General features: G+C 41.1%; 1 protein-coding gene and 1 long non-coding RNA gene across 4 annotated transcripts in view; one reads left to right on the top strand and one right to left on the bottom strand.

Moving 5' to 3' along the window:
* Positions 1 to 12,916, bottom strand: part of LOC142742368 (uncharacterized) — an 88,323-nt gene extending 75,407 nt beyond the window's left edge. The window contains exons 1-2 of the long non-coding RNA XR_012881362.1: positions 12,683 to 12,916; positions 8,256 to 8,350 (exon numbers count right to left, since the gene is read on the bottom strand). This is a non-coding gene — a long non-coding RNA (uncharacterized LOC142742368). The remainder of the gene's footprint in view (positions 1 to 8,255; positions 8,351 to 12,682) is intronic.
* Positions 1 to 16,523, top strand: part of NAB2 (NGFI-A binding protein 2) — a 32,506-nt gene extending 15,983 nt beyond the window's left edge. For 2 of the 3 annotated variants that reach the window (XM_075852011.1, XM_075852013.1), the window contains exons 3-7: positions 3,275 to 3,408; positions 5,027 to 5,078; positions 7,048 to 7,162; positions 9,883 to 10,083; positions 12,788 to 16,523. In XM_075852011.1, the coding sequence (XP_075708126.1) occupies positions 3,275 to 3,408; positions 5,027 to 5,078; positions 7,048 to 7,162; positions 9,883 to 10,083; positions 12,788 to 12,882 (597 nt within the window). In that variant the 3' untranslated portion in view covers positions 12,883 to 16,523. The remainder of the gene's footprint in view (positions 1 to 3,274; positions 3,409 to 5,026; positions 5,079 to 7,047; positions 7,163 to 9,882; positions 10,084 to 12,787) is intronic. The other variant, XM_075852012.1, reaches the window with a different exon arrangement.
* Positions 16,524 to 18,458: the final 1,935 nt, after the last annotated feature.

Genomic DNA, 18,458 nt, shown 5'->3' with positions numbered 1-18,458 from the left:
CCATTGGTATGCGAGCGCTGGCCCCACTCTCCTCCTCAGGAGACGGCAGCGCTCACCGTGCGCACCGAACTTTAATGTAAAATTAGCCCATGAGTACCCTGGACTATAAGAAGGGCCCAGCCCCTTCCTTCCATGCCTGAGCATTGTTGTCAAACCCAAAGTTTGTCTATGCAAATGGTCTCCTAGTGTTTTCCAGTTTCCAGTACCTGTATCCTGTATCCCGTGCTATCCTGGTCAAGTGCCTTGCTGAGCTGTAGTCGTGCTGTGCTGTAGTCGTGTTGTGCTCCATACCACGCCTGTCCTGCTACACCACGCCTGACGTCTGTCTGCCTGTTGCCTAGTCCCAACCGAGCCTGCCTTGCTCCTGTCCGAGCTACTATCCGAGCTGCCACAGATACACTATACAAACTATAGACTGTGACCTGCGCACTGTTGGCCAGCTGCCATACCGTCAAGGCGGTACGACCCAGTGGGTCCACGAACCCAACGTGACAACCATACACAGATCATTGCTGATGACAATAGCTTATATCTAAATACTGTTGTCGTCTGAATACAATTGTATTGTTTCTCACCACGCCTGGCTACAGCGATCTGCAACCGGCAAACCCTGCAACATCCATGTTTCAGCAGACAGCCGAGGTAACTACTCGGGCTGAGTAAAAGTGTGCTATATAATTTCTTTGCTTGCTGGTGAGGCTCTGGCTCAGGCCTTTTCTCAATGGGATTGTGGTGATCCAGCCTTCCCTTTCCACCTTTCTGACATCCGTTCAGAGGGGCTTAGAAGTACCAGGACCTAATTCTTCTGCTGCTTTGGGTCTTCTTGGCCTCAAACAAGGTGCTTCCCCGCTCTACCAATATGCTGTCAAATGGTGTATCCTGGCATTTGAATTAACCTCGAACAATGAAACTCTGGTTGTGGCATTTTATGAAAGTTTATTGGGCATATTAAAGATGAATTGGTGGTTCGCAACCTTGTTTCTGCATTGGATAATCTAATATCCCTGTCTACTAGAGTGGGAATTCATTTCATTATCTGGAACCTTGAGGCCATGCATAGATTATCATGGGCTGAACAAGATTACTGTGAAGGACGGATACCCACTACCTTTGATCTCTGAATTGTCCGACCACATCAAAGGAGTTCATTATTTTACCAAGTTGGATCTGCGAGGGGCTTAAAATTGTATTCAGCTCAAGAAGGGCAATGAGTGGAAGACCACCTCTAATACTCGGGATGGGCACTATCAATACCTGGTGATGCCATTCGGTCTCTGCAATGCCACTGGAGTTTTCCAATAATTTGTGAATAACATCTTTAGGGATATTCTCAATCACTTTGTCCTGTTTAATATACATACCCAGGATTGGCCAGCTTTTGACGTCCCGGCCTTTTGAAATCTCCAAACATGTTTCTATTCGGATCCTATTCTCTATTTGAGCCTAATAAGCCATTTTTTCTAGAAGGTCAATGCTTTATCAAAATCAGAGTCTGAATGAATGCCTTCCAACAGTACGAGGGGGTAAGAGACAAATTCTATGTGAGTTCTTGTCCAAGAAGCTCTATTATACAGATTAAAACTATTCCATCAGAGTTTGGGAATAGCCGGCAGTGAAACTTGCATTAGAGGAATGGCGTTCTCTTTTGGAGGGCGCAAAATTTCCAATCACTCTCTTCACTAACCAGAAAAATTTGGAGTATCTCCAGTCTGCTCAAAGACTCAATTTACTCCACATTGGGCATTCTTCCTTCCACATTTTGACTTATTGTTTGGCTGACAACAATCATAGAGCAATGTACTCTTTCTAGGTCCTTTGATCCATCTGATGCCTTTCTGAGGATCTGGCAAATTTTATCTGACAAACTGTATTTTGTCCGCTACCGATATGTATCCTGAAATTCCTTCCAGAGGACAGTCATTTGTACATACTGATCTCCGTCGGAAGGTGTAATCTTGCCAATAGTGTTGGGTTGCCAGGGCATCTGGCACTCGCTGACGACGTCAGGCCTGTCAGCCAATTTAAAGGGGAATCAGACTGCCATGCCTTGCCTACAGATTAAGGTACATCCTTGCCTGGCTATTTGTTTCTATAGCTATTTGACTCATCCTGTTCGCTAATCCGTTGATGAACTCTGTCTCATTAAAAAATGTTAACATTTTAAATACACATTGTGAAAAAGCAAGTCCAATAATTCCAATGGAAACCCCTAAACCTCAGCATTACTAATGCAATAAAGCTTCTGTTAGGAACTCATCCTTGTCGTGCTCTCCACACAGCCTCTCTTCATGCTTGTATCATAATATCACAAGCTCTGGGAGCACTAATGTACTGTGTGGGGGCGGAAGGAACAAAGCATTGCCAGCTCATCTCAGAAGCTTTGAAATGAGCAATTGTCATATAAAGCACACCAAAGGCTTAAATGGGCTTAAAAGGCTTAAAAATATTAACCTGCATTCACACAGGACCTTTTGAGTTCCTATTTACAAATGGTATGATAGTCCTTTGTGGATTTTAAAATGATTTAGGCAATTTTCCTCATTGAATTGTATATTGTATTGTTTAGAACTGCATGTAATTTAAACATCTACAAAAGTATTTTCTGCAAAAAGCATCACATTTATCATAAAAATGATATCAATGTTACATATATTACAATTAGGCCCTGTTCATATGGCGTGTATTTGGCGCGTATTTTGGCACCAAAATATGCGTCAAAAAAGCTTGTTAAGCTTCCCATTCAAATCAATGAGAAAATGCCTCATTAGTACAAACAACGCACTTTTTATTTACGCAAGCGTGTTTAAAAAACGTTGCAGAAAAAAAGCGTAAAAACATGCCTATTGTTCCCATAGTCATTGGAAGTCTTAATTATGGGCTAAAAAGCGTGCAGAAAGTGTGCAAAAAATGCGTAAAAAAACACGCCAAAAACGCATCAAAAACGACTATTTTAAAATGCGCTTTACATTATGTTATGAACTTAGACGTGATCGATAACAGCTCAATCTTGCGTGTCAGAGACATACAGGACTCGCTGACACTGAACCCGTCAGTCCCGCGGATCTGACTAATACAGCTGTATCTCAAAAAGTTAAAATTATTTTTAATAAAAAGTATTTAGAAAGTTGCACAAAACACACTGACTGACATTTTTATTAGAAAAAAAAAACTATTTTAAAGGTGTGCATAGCCTTTAAGATAATACATGTTCTTGCTGTTTCAATACTATCATCAATATCCATAATCATTGTCTTCTTTATTCTGTTATCATCAGCTAACAATAAATGAAGCAGCAGCTCAGTGTTGTATGAGGGACAATACCCTGCTTCTTAGGAGGGTAGAGCTGTTCTCACTAGCAAGACAGGCGGCCCGCGAGAGCTCCTACCTGGCATCTCTGAAGTGCTCCAGGTCAGTTTTCATCCAGTACATTAATGGTTTCCTTCTGTATACTATTGCTATTTGCGGTTTTGTATGACAACCTTGGTTCTAATTTGTTTTCTCACCAGGCTTGTGTATTTTTCTTTGCCAGCATTGCTTTTTTCAGGCATGTGCTAAAACATTTTCTACAGCAATTTAAAGAGGCTCTGTCACCACATTATAAGTGGCCTATCTTGTACATAATATGATCGGCGCTGTAATGTAGATTACAGCAGTGTTTTTTATTTAGAGAAACTATCATTTTTGACGGAGTTATGACCTATTTTAGCTTTATGCTAATGAGTTTCTTAATGGACAACTGGGCGTGTTTTACTATATGACCAAGTGGGCGTTGTAAAGAGGACTGTATGACGCTGACCAATCAGCGTCATACACTTCTCTCCATTCATTTACACTGCACATAGCGATAAAGCTAGATCGCTATGTGCAGCCACATAAACACACTATAACGTTACTCAAGTGTCCTGACAGTGAATATACATTACCTCCAGCCAGGACGTGATGTCTATTCAGAATCCTGACACTTCTGTAGAGTCTGTGTGATATTTACAGCAAGGCAAGAGTAATCTCGTTTTAAATGACAGGTTACATCGTAATCTCGCGAGATTACGCTAGCCTTGCTGTAAATCTCACAGAAACGCTACAGAAGTGTCAGGATTCTGAATACACATCCCGCCCTGGCTGGAGGTAATGTATATTCAATGTCAGGACACTGCAGTAACGTTATAGTGTGTTTATGTGGCTGCACATAGTGATATAGCTATATCGCTAATGCTGTGTAAATGAATGGAGAGAAGTGTATGACGCTGATAGGTCAGCGTCATACACTTCTCTCCACAATGGCCACTTGGTCAAAAAGTAAAAAACGCCCAGTTGTCCATTAAGAAAGTCATTAGCATAAAGCTAAAATAGGTCATAACTCCGTCAAAAATGATCGTTTTTCTAAATAAAAAAACACTGCTGTAATCTATATTACAGCGCCGATCACATTATGTATAAGATAGGGAACTTATAATGTGGTGACAGAGCCTCTTTAAGTGTATTGTGTTCCCTGCATACCAATGTAGGTTTATGAAGTTGGACTATGTATCCTACCCATTCCTTAATTCTGAACAACAAACAATCTATCTTAGGTTTAGTTCAACATTTCTTACCTGAATTCTTGGATACCAGCCTGTCTGCTGGTGACCTTGATCTGAGGCTGGTGGTAGATCTGACATCTAGCATTATTCTTTTGCTACATGCCATTACTTTTGTCTTGACCTTTCAACTATTTTGCAATACCCTGATATCAACCTGTATCTATACCACACTGTTACCTTGTCAGAAGTCAAATAGTGAGTCAAGACTGGGGAAAAAGACCTCTATGTTTTCCACTAAATGGCCTGTGGTCTATGTCAAGCAGCCCATACGTGTAGTCATATGGTTTTATCAGATGTGTTAATGTTGACGAATCATATGTTAGTACATTAGAATAGAACAATATACGGATATGGAGTGTATGTGGGACATTTTGTTATATTATCTGAATAGATTTTATTATGGTCTTAAAAAATGTACACATTAACATTCAATGTATTTTCTTTAGGTTAAATCCTGAGGAGACAGGTGTACCACAAACCAAAATACCAAAGCAAGAGGTAATGCCATTAATTGGGAAATATTCTCATGTCTCTTAAAAGAATAGATGTTCTGTTATTTTCACTTAAAGCGTAGCTAAACGTTTGACAAACTTCTGACATGTCATAGTGATATTTGAAATATTTGAAAACGCCCAAAAATGCATCTAGAGTAATACAGGTGGAAGGAGGAGAGGGAAGAGGGGGATGTAGCTGCATTTTCTCTTTCTCTTTGCTTGTGAGACAGCATGTTGTGGGAGGGGAGGTGGAGCAGAAGTGGGGAGACATCTGATTGGCTGAGGACAGCACTGGCATCACACCAGGAAAAACTTGCCCACTAAGCAGGCATAGAGAGAGAAAAGATGCATTTGCAAACAACATGTAGAGAGATAGAAAAGGAATTATTTTGTGAATTATTGTGTGAATTTTTTTTGTAATGATAAATACACTTTAATAGGATTATTATGAGAGTGGCATGATAAAGGCAACTGTGTAATATTCTTTGTAACTGTGTAATACAAAAGAACAAACAGGCTGTTGTTTAGTGCTGGTAATTTCCCAAGCTGTCCGTAACTCATCCGTGGGGTATATTAAATGCTATTTTTCACTATTACATAAATTATACAGATTAAATCTAAATAGAACACTACTCAAAATAGCTTTATAGGATGGTTGGTATATAATGCTACAAAAATTTTGAAAAAATGTGAGACATTCTAATGAGAAAATCTGTTAGGCAGATTATATGGAAAGTCTCTTTAAGATGGGCTCTTAGTGATATCAAACGTGGGCCCTAATCATGGGATATAGAAAAAAAAATAAGTTAGACTTAGACGTTCACATCTGTGTCGGGATTCCGTTTGTGGGCTCCGTCAGACCTTTCCGTCAGGGGAACCCACGAACGGAAACCAAATTGAAACCATAGCTTTCTCTTTGCATTACCATTAATTTCAAAGGTAGCACTTCCGTTGCTAATTGTCTCAGTTTGTCTCCATTCCATAAGGTTTCCGTTTTTTGGCGGAATCAATAGCGCTATTGATTCCGCCAAAAAAACTGAAACCTTATGGAACGGATACAAACGTAAACCATTAGCAACCGAAGCTTTACCATTGAAATCAATAGTAATGCAAAGAGAAAGCTATGGTTTCCGTTTGGTTTTCGTTCGTGGGTTCCCCTGACGGAAAGGTCTGACGGAACCCACGAACGGAACCCCGATGCAGATGTGAACGAAGCCTTAAAAGTAATCTTCTTGATTCTGTTGCATATCACAATACAAAGGCTAAAAAGTAAAATAAACAAGTCTTCTATATTTGTTCCACAAGGTATTTAACGTGTCTCCCCCACATCCTCCCCCCTTCAGTGCTACAGCAAAAGTTTGGCTCTCAGACTACTTTGTCTCAGACTACTTTGTCTCCTTTTACCCCAGGCGCTGTCTCCAATGTAGATCAAGAAAACCTTTTAGAAACTCTGTAGAAAGTCTTGCAGACTGACAACTAAGTAAATGCTGGATGTCTGTTTTTCCCCTATTTTGTTTATTCAAAAAGTATTTAAAGAATAATAAGGATAACATCTGTGTTATGTTCCCATGCTATATTAGATGAATATTATACAGAGAGAGTATTTCTGGTCTAATGTATTTCACTTATGTGCACTAGACAAGAGTCGAAGACTATATATTTACAGACACCTCTTTTTATTAGTTCACTTTAGGGCAAAATGAAAACTACCATGTGCCCCAAAATGAGTTGTGGGCCCTACACTCATTGAAGTCAAATTTAAAAATATTGTAAAAACTATTGCATGGAATGTATTTAAAAAAAGGATGTATCCAAACCTCTAAAAGCAAACTTTCACTAAACATATCATTCGTGAGAGCCTCAGGTTTGCAATATGGGATAGAACAATATGAAAGATGCGTTTATTTTGTAGTTATTGTTGCTGTAAATTAATCTATTTTAAACAACATTGGAATAATTACGTTTTATATCAGGTTGTGGAAGTCCCATTGCAAGGCGAATCAGAAGGTGTAACTACATCAACAAGACATAGCTTAGAAGAAGACAGTGGCAGTGTTTCTGGGGAAAGTATGGATGGTCATTTGCAAGGTGAGATCTGCAGTTATCATACAGTATTTTTTTTATTATATGTAAGTTCGTTCACGTATGTTTATGTGTGCATATTGTATTATAGACTTGGTTGCAGTGGCATACATAGAAAAGTGGGGCCCCATAGCAAAGCTCAAAATGAGCCCCCATTATGTTGTCTTGTTTTGCCACCAAGGGCAGAAGGGCCTGGTGTTTTTTTCAACTTTCACACCCTTTCCATGACCCTTTGGCCAAGCCTCGGCCCTATTGCTTGTTAACAATGCAATTCCTCTGGAATTAAATAAACCAGAGCTGGGCTCCCTCTCTTTATAGGCTCCATAGCCAGGACCACCATCAGGAATATCTGTGCCCAATACAGTCAAGATGTTTTAACCCCATCTGGGAATGGGGATGGCAACAGAAAGTAGTGGGAGGGAGGGCAGGGTTAGGATCCAAACTGGCAGGGGCTTTGTGGAGGACCAAGGCAGAGATAGTAGATGGGCAGGGATTCTATCAGGGAACATGGGGGAGAGACTTGATGGCAAGACTCTGTGGGTTGGAGAAGAGGGCTAAGAGGGGCAGAAGCTGGAAAGGGGGGCAGTGGGGAGATTCTTCTGACAGGGGAGAGACAGTGACGGTATGTTCACACGCTAGACTAAAAACGTCTGAAAATATGGAGCTGTTTTCAAGGGAAAACAGCTCCTGATCTTCAGACATTTTTAAGCCACTCGCGATTTTCGTAGAGTTTTTCGCTGCATTTTTTACGGCCGTTTTTGGAGCTTTTTTCAATAGAGTCTATGAAAAACAGCTCCAAAAACGTCCGAAGAAGTGTGCTGCACTTCTTTTTCGCGGCCGTTCTTTTACGCGCCCATTTTTCAAAACAGCCTCGTAAAAAAAGAAGCCTTTCGGAACAGAATGCCATTTTTACCATTGATTTCAATGGGCAGATGTTTGGAGGCATTCTGCCTCCAATCTCTGGTCCGTTTTTGGCCCGTTTACGGCCCGAAAAACGTCAGAAAACACTCTGTGTGAACATACCCTAAGTGTGCTGAGGGAGCAACATAAAAAAATCATTGAGTTGAAGCTTCTGCTTTTACACAGCAGAATCACTCACCAAGTTGCAGTCCTGGCTGCTGCTCTGGGTCCTGCAGGCTCTACGATCTTTCACCGCTGCGGCACTCAGAACCTGATCTCTTGATTGTTGGGGTCCTGTGGATATGTTGGATAACACCCTTAAATTAATGATGGAATAACCCCTTTAAATTAATTCAGACCCCCAATCAGACCCCTAAATTAATTCAGACCACTGACCTGATGTCTAATTTCATTCAGACCTCTGACCCCTAAATTAATTGACACCCCCAATTAGATCCCAGACCAGACCCCTAAATTAATTCAGATCCCCTACCAGACTCCCTAATTAATTCACACCCCAATCAGACCCCAGACCAGACCCCTAAATTATTTAGACCGCAGACCAAACCCCCCAAAAAATTAATTTAGACCCCAGACCAGACTCCTATATTCTTACCGCTCCGGGATTGGGACCTCTTGCCTATTTACTTCTCGACACCTGTTCACTTTTGGGAGCCTCAAACTCCTGACCTAGAGGCCCTGTTTCACAAGGAATTTAGATTGTGAGCCCCAATGGGGACAGTAAAAGAGGATCTCTGTACAGCGCTGCGTAATATGTTGGCGCTATATAAGTAACTGAAATAAATAAGGGATTGACGCTGGCTAGCATAAGGACATTGTGTGCGGCAGCATATACAAAGTCTTAACGCTGGCGTCAGGGACTTGTATGCGCTGACGCACACAAGGTTCTGATGTTGACCATTGTGAGGACTTTGAATAGCATGGCCCCAGCGGTAGTTATTGAAAAAGGTAATGGGCTATGCAATATAATGGGGTCAGTGCCTTTCTCCAAACTAACTACTGCTGGGGATAATTTTCTATGAACAACAGTGGCAGCAGGCAGGAACATTTTTTATGTGGGTGGCTGGGCCCCTGACAGGAGTACCTGCCCGTACAGCCCTGATAGCGCCCCTTCCTATATCAGCTGCATTGTCTGGCTCTATGGTATACAGACCTTTGCTTGGCTTGATGTCAGATAACTTGGCATGTGTAGACATTGGGTCCAAGTGGTCTAATAGCTCCTAATGTTTCTAAAGAAGTAATGGATGTATAAAAATGAAGACTCCTTAATGCAAGCCTATTAGATAGACAGAACTTACCTTTTCATATGAAGTTGAGTCAATGAAGACTTCTAGGACAATTTAATTTCTATAATGGTCAGTTCACACAGTTTTTTGGCGCTGATTTTGACACGGAAACCACGTCAGACTCAGCGCCAAAAAACAGGCGAAAATCGCCCCCATTGATTTCAATAGGAGTCAGATGCGTTTTTTTGTTCCCGGGTGGCTTTTGGCCGCTCGCAGGAAAAAAAGCGGCATGTGCTTTCTTGCCGCGGTCTCCACCTCTGACCTCCCATTGAATTAATGTTTTTAATTAATGTATGTTTTTTGCCCATGGTCCTTGCATTAGCTTCAATGGCTGCGGGCAAAAAACACAGCGAAAAATGCTGCGGAAAAAAGTACAAGCAGTTTAAAATCTGCCTCAAAATTTTCTGCCTGCAAAAAACTCTGTGAACAGGGCCTTAGAGCTCCTAGGCCATAGTATTTTTCACAACATTACTATATTAGTGAATAACTTGCTATGTCTATGTGTTATTTGTTTTTAAGCAGCTGTAACAGTAAGAATACCCACCTCACCTGGAGCTCCCCCTACAGACCTATCACTTGCTCTACCACATCCAGCTCCGTGGAGCAGACAACTTTTGCAACAAACTTTGATGGATGAAGGTTTACGACTTGCCCGGCTTGTGTCTCGTGACAGATTGGGCCGCCTCAGTCTGTGTGTGCCGGGCACTCCTCACATTGCAGGTGAGCAGTTACTCATTGTAATTAAAATATGATTAATGTAGATATATGCAAGTGTTCTCCAGTGCACATTAGTTGTTGCCTCTATTTTTACTGTAATGTATGTGCTCTTGTAAATTTATCATTAATCATCATTATCATCATCATCATCATCATCATCATCATCAACCTACACTTCTGATCCATAACACTATATAGTGCAGAGCAGTATAACGTCTAAGGGCCTGTCCACACGTAACAGAATTGCTGCAGAAAGTTTTTGCAGCAATTTTACAGAAATGAGCAGAAATTCCGCTGCGAAAAAAAAGGCACCATTTCCTGCGGTTTTTACTGCAGAAAATGGTACAGACTTTGCTGCGTTTTTTCTCAATGCTGTGAGATGGTGATATCTCCTCTTAAAAACGAAGCAATTCAGCCACTTTCTGCAGCAGGAATTGACATGCTGCAGTACAAAAACTACGCACCGCAGGTGAATTTCTGCAAGGAAATTTTACGGAGCATGTGGATCTCACCCACTTTGCTGCTACTGTATTCTGCTGCGTATTTTCCATCCACACGTCCGGATGGAAAATACGCAGCAATTCCGCTACGTGTGGACAAGCCCTAAGGCTCTGATTACCATTGACCTTCAAGAGAACCTGTCCTCTACAATATTGCTGACCTCAATGAGGGCAGAATAATGTAGTAACAGACAAGCTTATTTCAGTACTCATCTGCTAATGTGAACCATATTATGAGAACCTACATTCAGACCGCCAGAGAGGAGTTCAGCACATTCATGAGCTGCTTCTAGCTCTGCCCACTTACCACTAGCTCGGCCCACTCGCCGATGATTGACAGACGTCTCCCTATTACTTTGCAAATGGGTAGGGCTAGTGGAGAGTGGGCAGAGCTAGTGGCAGCTCACAAATATGGTGGATTTATCTCTGGCGGCGCTGCCTCAGCTCTGCATGTAATTTCTTATAAAAGGGTTTACATTGAAATTTGTGTGTTTGTCCTTACATTATGCTGCCCTCAGTAAGGGCAGCATAATGTAGATGAGAAGTTCCCTTTAAAGGGATTGTCTAGGATTTATTTTTATCTAGCCCTATAGTCATGAAGAATAAGAAGGTTTTGCAGAGGGGCGGGCATGTACGGACATGAGCGCTGCTGCAATGTTTACTTTCAGCGGCGGTCAGGTCAACCAGAGGTAGGTGGGTGGGAGAGAGGTTTTGTTTAAATTATTAATTGAAAAGCTCTCTTATTCTTCATGTATATGAGGACTACATTTCCAGACAACTAATTTAAGTTTATAGTTAGGGTATGTGCACACGCTTAGCAAAAAACGTCTGAAAATACAGAGCTGATTTCAAGGGAACGCAACTTTCAAGGGAACGCAGCGTTTTTTACGGCCGTTTTTGGAGTTGTTTTTCTATAGAGTCAATGAAAAATGGCTCCAAAGACCGCTCAAATAGTGACATGCACTTCTTTTTACTGGGCGTCTTTTTACGCGCCGTTTTTTGAAAATGAGGCGTAAAAAAACGCCCCGTCGGAACAGAACGCCGTATTTCCCATTGCAATCAATGGCCAGCTGTCTGTAGGCGTTCTGCCTCCAATTTTTCAGCTGTTTTTCGGGACGTTTACGGCCCGAAAAACGGCTGAAAATAAATAAGTCGTGTGCACATACCCTAAGGGTATGTGCACACGACAACGCCAAATAGGTCTGAAATTACGGAGCGGTTTTCAGGAGAAAACAGCTCCAGAATTTCAGACGTTTTTACAAGTGCATGCGTTTTTCGCGGTGTCTTTTACGGACGTAATTGGTGCTGGTTTTCATTGGAGTCAATGAAAAATGCCTCCAATTACATTCCAAGAAGTGTCCTGCACTTCTTTTGATGAGCCATCATTTTACGCGTCGTATTTTGACATCGACGCGTAAAATGACAGCTCGTCTGCACAGAACATCGTAAGATCCATTGCAAGCAATGGGCAGATGTTTGCCGACGTATTGGAGCCGTCTTTTTAGGCGTAATTCGAGGCGTAAAACTCAGCCATTACGTCTGAAAAGAGGTCGTGTGAACATACCCTTAGGGTATATGCACACGATAACTGCAATTACGTCTGAAATTACGGAGCTGTTTTCAGGAGAAAACAGCTCCTGAATTTCAGACGTAATTGCATGTACTCGCGTTTTGCGGGGCGTCTTTTACGGACGTAATTTGGAGCTGTTCTTCATTGGAGTCAATGAAAAACGGCTCCAATTACGTCCCAAGAAGTGTCCTGCACTTCTTTTGACGAGGCTGTAATTTTACGAGCCGTCTTTTGACAGCGACGTGTAAAATGACAGGTCGTCGGAACAGTACATCGTAAAGCCCATTGAAAGTAATGGGCAGATGTTTGCCGACATATTGGAGCCGTTTTTTCAGACGTAATTCGAGGCGTAAAATGCCTCCATTACGTCTGAAAATAGGTCGTGTGAACCCAGGCCTAACACTGGGTGAGGCAATTGTGACTGCGGTGCTTATCTGCATCATTCCTTCTGTCATTTATTTTCTCTGTGTGGAAATGTGTAACAATTTACAATAATTTTGCACGAATGCTCATTCTTTATCGTTCAGTTTACCTCAGATAGATTTGTTGTTTTTCATCACTAGATGTTGGTACATTGCATATATGTATTAAAAAATAATAATTCTGTAGGTAATTATCCTGTTATTTCTTCATGCAGAATGTGACGATGGTGGTTCAGAAAGTTGTTCAAGTTTGCCAGTTTCACCTCAAATCACAGACCTCAGATCTGGCAATTGCAAGGAACAGGAATAAAGCAAATTAGAAGGCAGGCCAAGGTCAATTTAAGGATAAGAAGATACATAAAGTAACTACAAAAAATCATTTGTTCCCTATCCCAAAGCCATCTAGGACACTGAGCCATCTTTCATTTATGAACTATTACTAATTTCAATGGCTTCTATATTGAATATAACCAGCTCATTTATATAGACTGAACAGCAGGTAATGACATACAGTATCCGAAAAACCACTGAGATTTAGAAATTAAGCAGAAGTTAAAGGGTCACTCCAGTCAAAAACTAAAAATTGTGCTTTTGGTCAGAGTCATGGAGCTCTACAAGTTCCCAACGTTTCAATCTACTTGAATGGTGCCGTTACAGAGATCCCCTACTGTTCCCTACTAGGCCGCAGCTGAAGCCTGCGCTGCCATGACAATAGAGCAGTGCGGTACTAAAAACACTTGGGAGTCACTATAGGGAATATACCCAAACAGAATTACATTATTTTACCCTGACGACAACCCCCCCCTGCAGGACACTAATAGGACACCAGCAATGATGGGGCTTGGATAATGTTAATACGTAGAAATCCCTCATGTTTTCTGTCAGCCGGGCTCCATGACACATCGTTTATAACTGTCAGTTTAATTTTCTCATCCTGGGAGGGGCTTAATTGTGTGTCCCCGCCCACTGAGATCCATGTAAGGAGAGGTCATTAATATGCAGCTGACTCCGTGTCATGGAGATAGCAGCAACTTAATGCTGCAATGAAAAAAATACGTAATAGCAGCAAATTACGGGAAGCACAAAGACTTTATAATGTAAAAGGGAGGAAACATATATTTGTTGGCGGATTTTTCATTTTTGACCGGAGTGATCCTTTAAATACAATGTACCAAACTTACTTATGGGCCATGATGTGATATTATATTCAAGTATGGCATTATTATAAGATACTATGTACTGTAATGATTATTGTATTATATTTATCTCTTACAGACACATTCGATATATATAGAGCATTATATTGCTTAAAAACATTAGTTGCCAGTCTATTCATAATAGATGTCCTATGCTATATTGTACAAACAGGACATCCGGGAATATATGTAACACAATACTGCATTTTGATTTGATAAACTGGAGTAGTGATCATGGGAGCAGACTTTTTTTTTAGATTTTCCATCATTTATCCCATTGAAATACACTAGTCTCAGCCTCTGCCCAACCTCTAATGGCTGACAAGACAAGACAAGAATATATTCGATTCAGCTACAAAGCAAATGTATAGAAGAAAAACTTGAGATTTAGTGTCTTTCTCGTGAGCTTGGTAATAAAATATGTTTAGCAGATGACTGAAGCGTGCGAAATATTGGGATATAAATGGCTAATAGGTTAAGGAAAGGCATTAGTGCATTAAAGACTAGGGACAAGATTTAACAATAGGGAAGTGAAGTAGTTTCCCATAGCAACCAATCAGATTTCTTCTTTTATTTGTAAAAGGGCTTCTGAAAAATGAGAGCTTGAACCTAATTGGTTGATTTGGGCACCTACTCCACTTTTCCTTTGCATCAGTTTTAAATAATCTCCCCCTAGGTCTTTAGATCACCTTCTTCTGTCTTTAATTCACGGTTACAGCTAAGGACTCAATGCATGTCATTGGTATTTGGAAAAAATCTAATGACATCCACAAATAATGTGAAGTAGGGAGTTTTCGAACAGTTGAATGTATTCAGACAGTTGTCCCTACCATTATTTAGGCTGCTATCATACATACAGGGACACCCAAAAGGGAGGTAAAATGGGTTGAACCATTGACAATCAGGGGTTGCCATACATAGCATATGCGCCTTGACTTGGGGTCCAAGCTCTTAAATTCACCTCTGGCCTGTTTTTGGAAATGTATGACAGATAATAGCTGATGTATGTGGCTTCATATACTGCATACTTTTCACACGGTGTCGAACATTTAGATTTTTGTCGCACAGCTGAGAGAACTTTGGGCCATTTTGCTGACTGAAACGTTGGCATTGCGTTTTTACACATGACTCTTTCTGTGGTTTTTGAGCTTATTATTTTACTAGTGTAACACAAACTGAACCCCCAGCTATGTATTTTGTGTCTTGAGTCCAGAGCTGAGTTTATTTTTTTGTACACATATAGGATATTTAATCATCAGGGAGTATTTTCTTTTGTTTCTGGAGTTCAGTCTGATCCCACATTTTGTGAGCCCCTTGGACTGACATCCTTTTGTTACAAAGCAATAATCAGACTATGTATTCTGTCTGCAATAAACTCTTCAGATGATCCATCACAGCAGCGTTGTCACTTCCCCATTGAGTTGTAGGAGTTAGGGATCACTTTGCTGGTTAGTATAAGGGTACAGCCACACGGAGCGGCTCTGACACGGTCGCAACGCGGCCAACAACCGTGCTGGCACTATGTGGTAGCGACTGACAAATACCTTTAAGGGTACGTGCACACGATAACTGCATTTACGTCTGAAATTACGGAGCTGTTTTCAGGAGAAAACAGCTTCTGAATTTCAGACGTAAATGCATTTACTGGCGTTTTTCGCCGCATCTTTTACGGACGTAATTTGAGCTGTTCTTCATTGAAGTCAATGAAAAACGGCTCCAATTACGTCCCAAGAAGTGTCCTGCACTTCTTTGACGAGGCTGTTATTTTACGTGCCGTCTTTTGACAGCGACGTGTAAAATGACAGGTCGTCAGCACAGTACATCGTAAAGCCCTCTGAAAGTAATGGGCAGATGTTTGCCGACGTATTGAAGGCGTTTTTTCAGACTTAATTCGAGGCGTAAAACGCCTCCAATACGTCTGAAAATAGGTCGTGTGAACCCAACCTAAGGGGTATTCCGGGTACATGGGCATGCGCACTGCCTCTCCATTCATTCTCTATGGGCGCGCCGGAGATAGTCGAGTGCAGTGTTTGGCTTATTCCGGCGCTGCCATAGAGAATGAATAGGAAGTAATTTGTTGTAATTTTCAAAAGCGTGCGGCCATAAAGGGTGTATTAATTCATGGCCGCACGATTTTTCAGATAAAGGGACGGTTTACCCGCGTTAACATGCGGCCACTAACAGGCTCTTTGATAGCCGCACCGAACATGGTGCCGACGCGGTTGTTAGCCACGTTGTGACCGTGTCAGGGCCGCTCCGTGTGGCCCTACCCTTAAGCCAGCCTGTAGAAACGTGTTTCCAATAGTTATTGAAAGTGTGTTACCGAGCTTATTTACTCTTTGCCTTGAAAATAACGGTACATGATAAGCTTTTCTTCTACTTGCATACGGCTAACTGTATATTGATAGCTCAATGTTGAAGTAGAATCACCGACTATACATTCCAGTAGGAACATTGAAATCCATTTTATGTTATTTATGGTTGTTAGCTCTAAAATGTTCCTCAGTTGCCTTTATTATTAACTTATTGTGTTCTGTTATGACACATCGACACTGCATAATAGTGAATCGTATAATCAATGTTATTGTCTTAACTCCACTTGAGTAATCTGTCATATTGCTGTATGTATAACTATGTCCTTTATTGTCTATAGTTTTGTAATCTGATAGTTATGATATCTGTAGACCGTTGTCTTGTCGTTCCTTGAGTGTCGGAACTGTTTTGTCCTCTCAGTAAACCAATAAGAAACAATTCACTGCATGATGTCGAATTACTGTGAGTGTTTCATCCAAAAAATCATCCTATTAATAAATGCACTGCTGAATTCACAGCCATGTACACTAACAGATTGGTTTAAAGATCTTGGTACCTATTTACATGCAAAATCTGCAACAAATATGCACTGTGTGAACAAGACCTAACTGCTACAGGGCAATGGAGAGAGTAGCCCTAGTAAGTTTGGTCCCATTGCCCTTCTACTAGGGTGATTTATGCTTGTGCCAGGCAGGTGTTTGGTTGGGTAGTTTCAACAAAAAATAATTTCGATCTTGTGGAATTACATATCACATCCCCCATTTAGGACCCTCATCTAAAATTCAGATAGGAAAGGGACTAAACAGAGCATCTCTCTCTCTGCAGAACCTGGCCTGTCCATGCATTACACAGATTTAATTACACTGATTTAAAGTGGTTATCCGAGAAAAATCTTTCCAAGGCCAGGGAATGCTATAAAATAATAAACTATCTGCAATAAACTATGCTATAAAATCTAGTACTCACCCCTGAAATTCCCCCCACTCCAGCGCAGCGGCTGTGATCCCGTTTCAAATGCAAACGGAAAATATGGTTTGCGTTTGGCTTTCCGTTCATTGGTTCCCCCGACAGAAAGGTCGAATGGAACGGATGAATGGAAGACCGATGCTGAAGTGAACAGGCCCTTATTTTATAGCATTCCCGCCTCTGGGAAATATTTTTAAAGGTCCTGGGTAACCATTTTAAATGAGACCAATGTAATGCTTCAATTTCCTGGTGGTGGTGCTCTAGAAGTATTAAATAATTGATACTGGATTCCACCGTAGATTACAGCAGCTCGCTGGAGGTCCAAGCAATGAGACAATATGTCTTAGGATTCAAAAAGAGATGGTAAAAAATGGACAAAGCCTTCAAGTCCAAATATATTATCATTCAAGTATCAATGGCTATTTTAAGGGATGTGTGTGTTCAAAACATACTAGTCCTTTTCAATGAATAAGAATATCATCAAAAAGTTTATTAATTTCAGTAATTCAATTAAAAAAGTGTCTCTCATATATTATATAGATTCATTACACACAGAGTGATCTATTTCCAGCATTGTTTTTTCTTTTAATGTTGATGATTATGGCTGACAGTTAGGGTATGTGCACACACACTAATTACGTCCGTAATCGACGGACGTATTTCGGCCGCAAGTAGTGGACCGAACTCAGTGCAGGGAGCCGGGCTCCTAGCATCATACTTATGTACGATGCTAGGAGTCCCTGCCTTTCCGTGGAACTACTGTCCCGTACTGAAAACATGATTACAGTACGGGACAGTTGTCCTGCAGAGAGGCAGGGACTCCTAGCATCGTACATAAGTATGATGCTAGGAGCCCGGCTCCCTGCACTGTGTTCGGTCCGGTACTTGCGGCCGAAATACGTCCGTCAATTACGGACGTAATTAGTGTGTGTGCACATACCCTTAATGAAAACCTAAAATTTTGTCTCTGAGAAAATTAGAATATTGGCTAAAAGTTCAAAATTGTGGAACCAGCTAATCAACACAAAATACCTGCAAAGGTTTCCTAAGCCTTTAAATGTTCCAACAGTCTGGTTTAGTAGGCTACACAATCATGGGGAAGATTGCTGACTTGACAGTTGTTCAGAAGACAGTCATTGACACCCTCCACAAGAAGGGTCAGCCACAAATGGACATTGCTAAAGAAGTTGGCTGTTCACAGAGTGCTGTATCCAAGCATATTAATGGTAAGAAGCAGGAAATCCAGGACATGGGCTACAACTGTCGCATTCCTTGAGACAACGTCTGAAGTGTCTTACCTGGGCTAAGGAAAAAAAGGACTGGTCTGTTGCTCAGTGTCCAAAGTCTTGTTTTCAGATAAAAGTAAATTTTGCATTTCATTTGGAAATCTCAGTCCCAGAGTCTGGAGGAA

The sequence above is a fragment of the Rhinoderma darwinii genome, chromosome 2 (genome assembly GCF_050947455.1).
Source record: "Rhinoderma darwinii isolate aRhiDar2 chromosome 2, aRhiDar2.hap1, whole genome shotgun sequence".
Lineage (NCBI taxonomy): Eukaryota > Metazoa > Chordata > Amphibia > Anura > Rhinodermatidae > Rhinoderma > Rhinoderma darwinii.
Note: the sequence above shows the minus strand (reverse complement) of the source record. Positions and strands in the feature narration are given on the sequence as shown.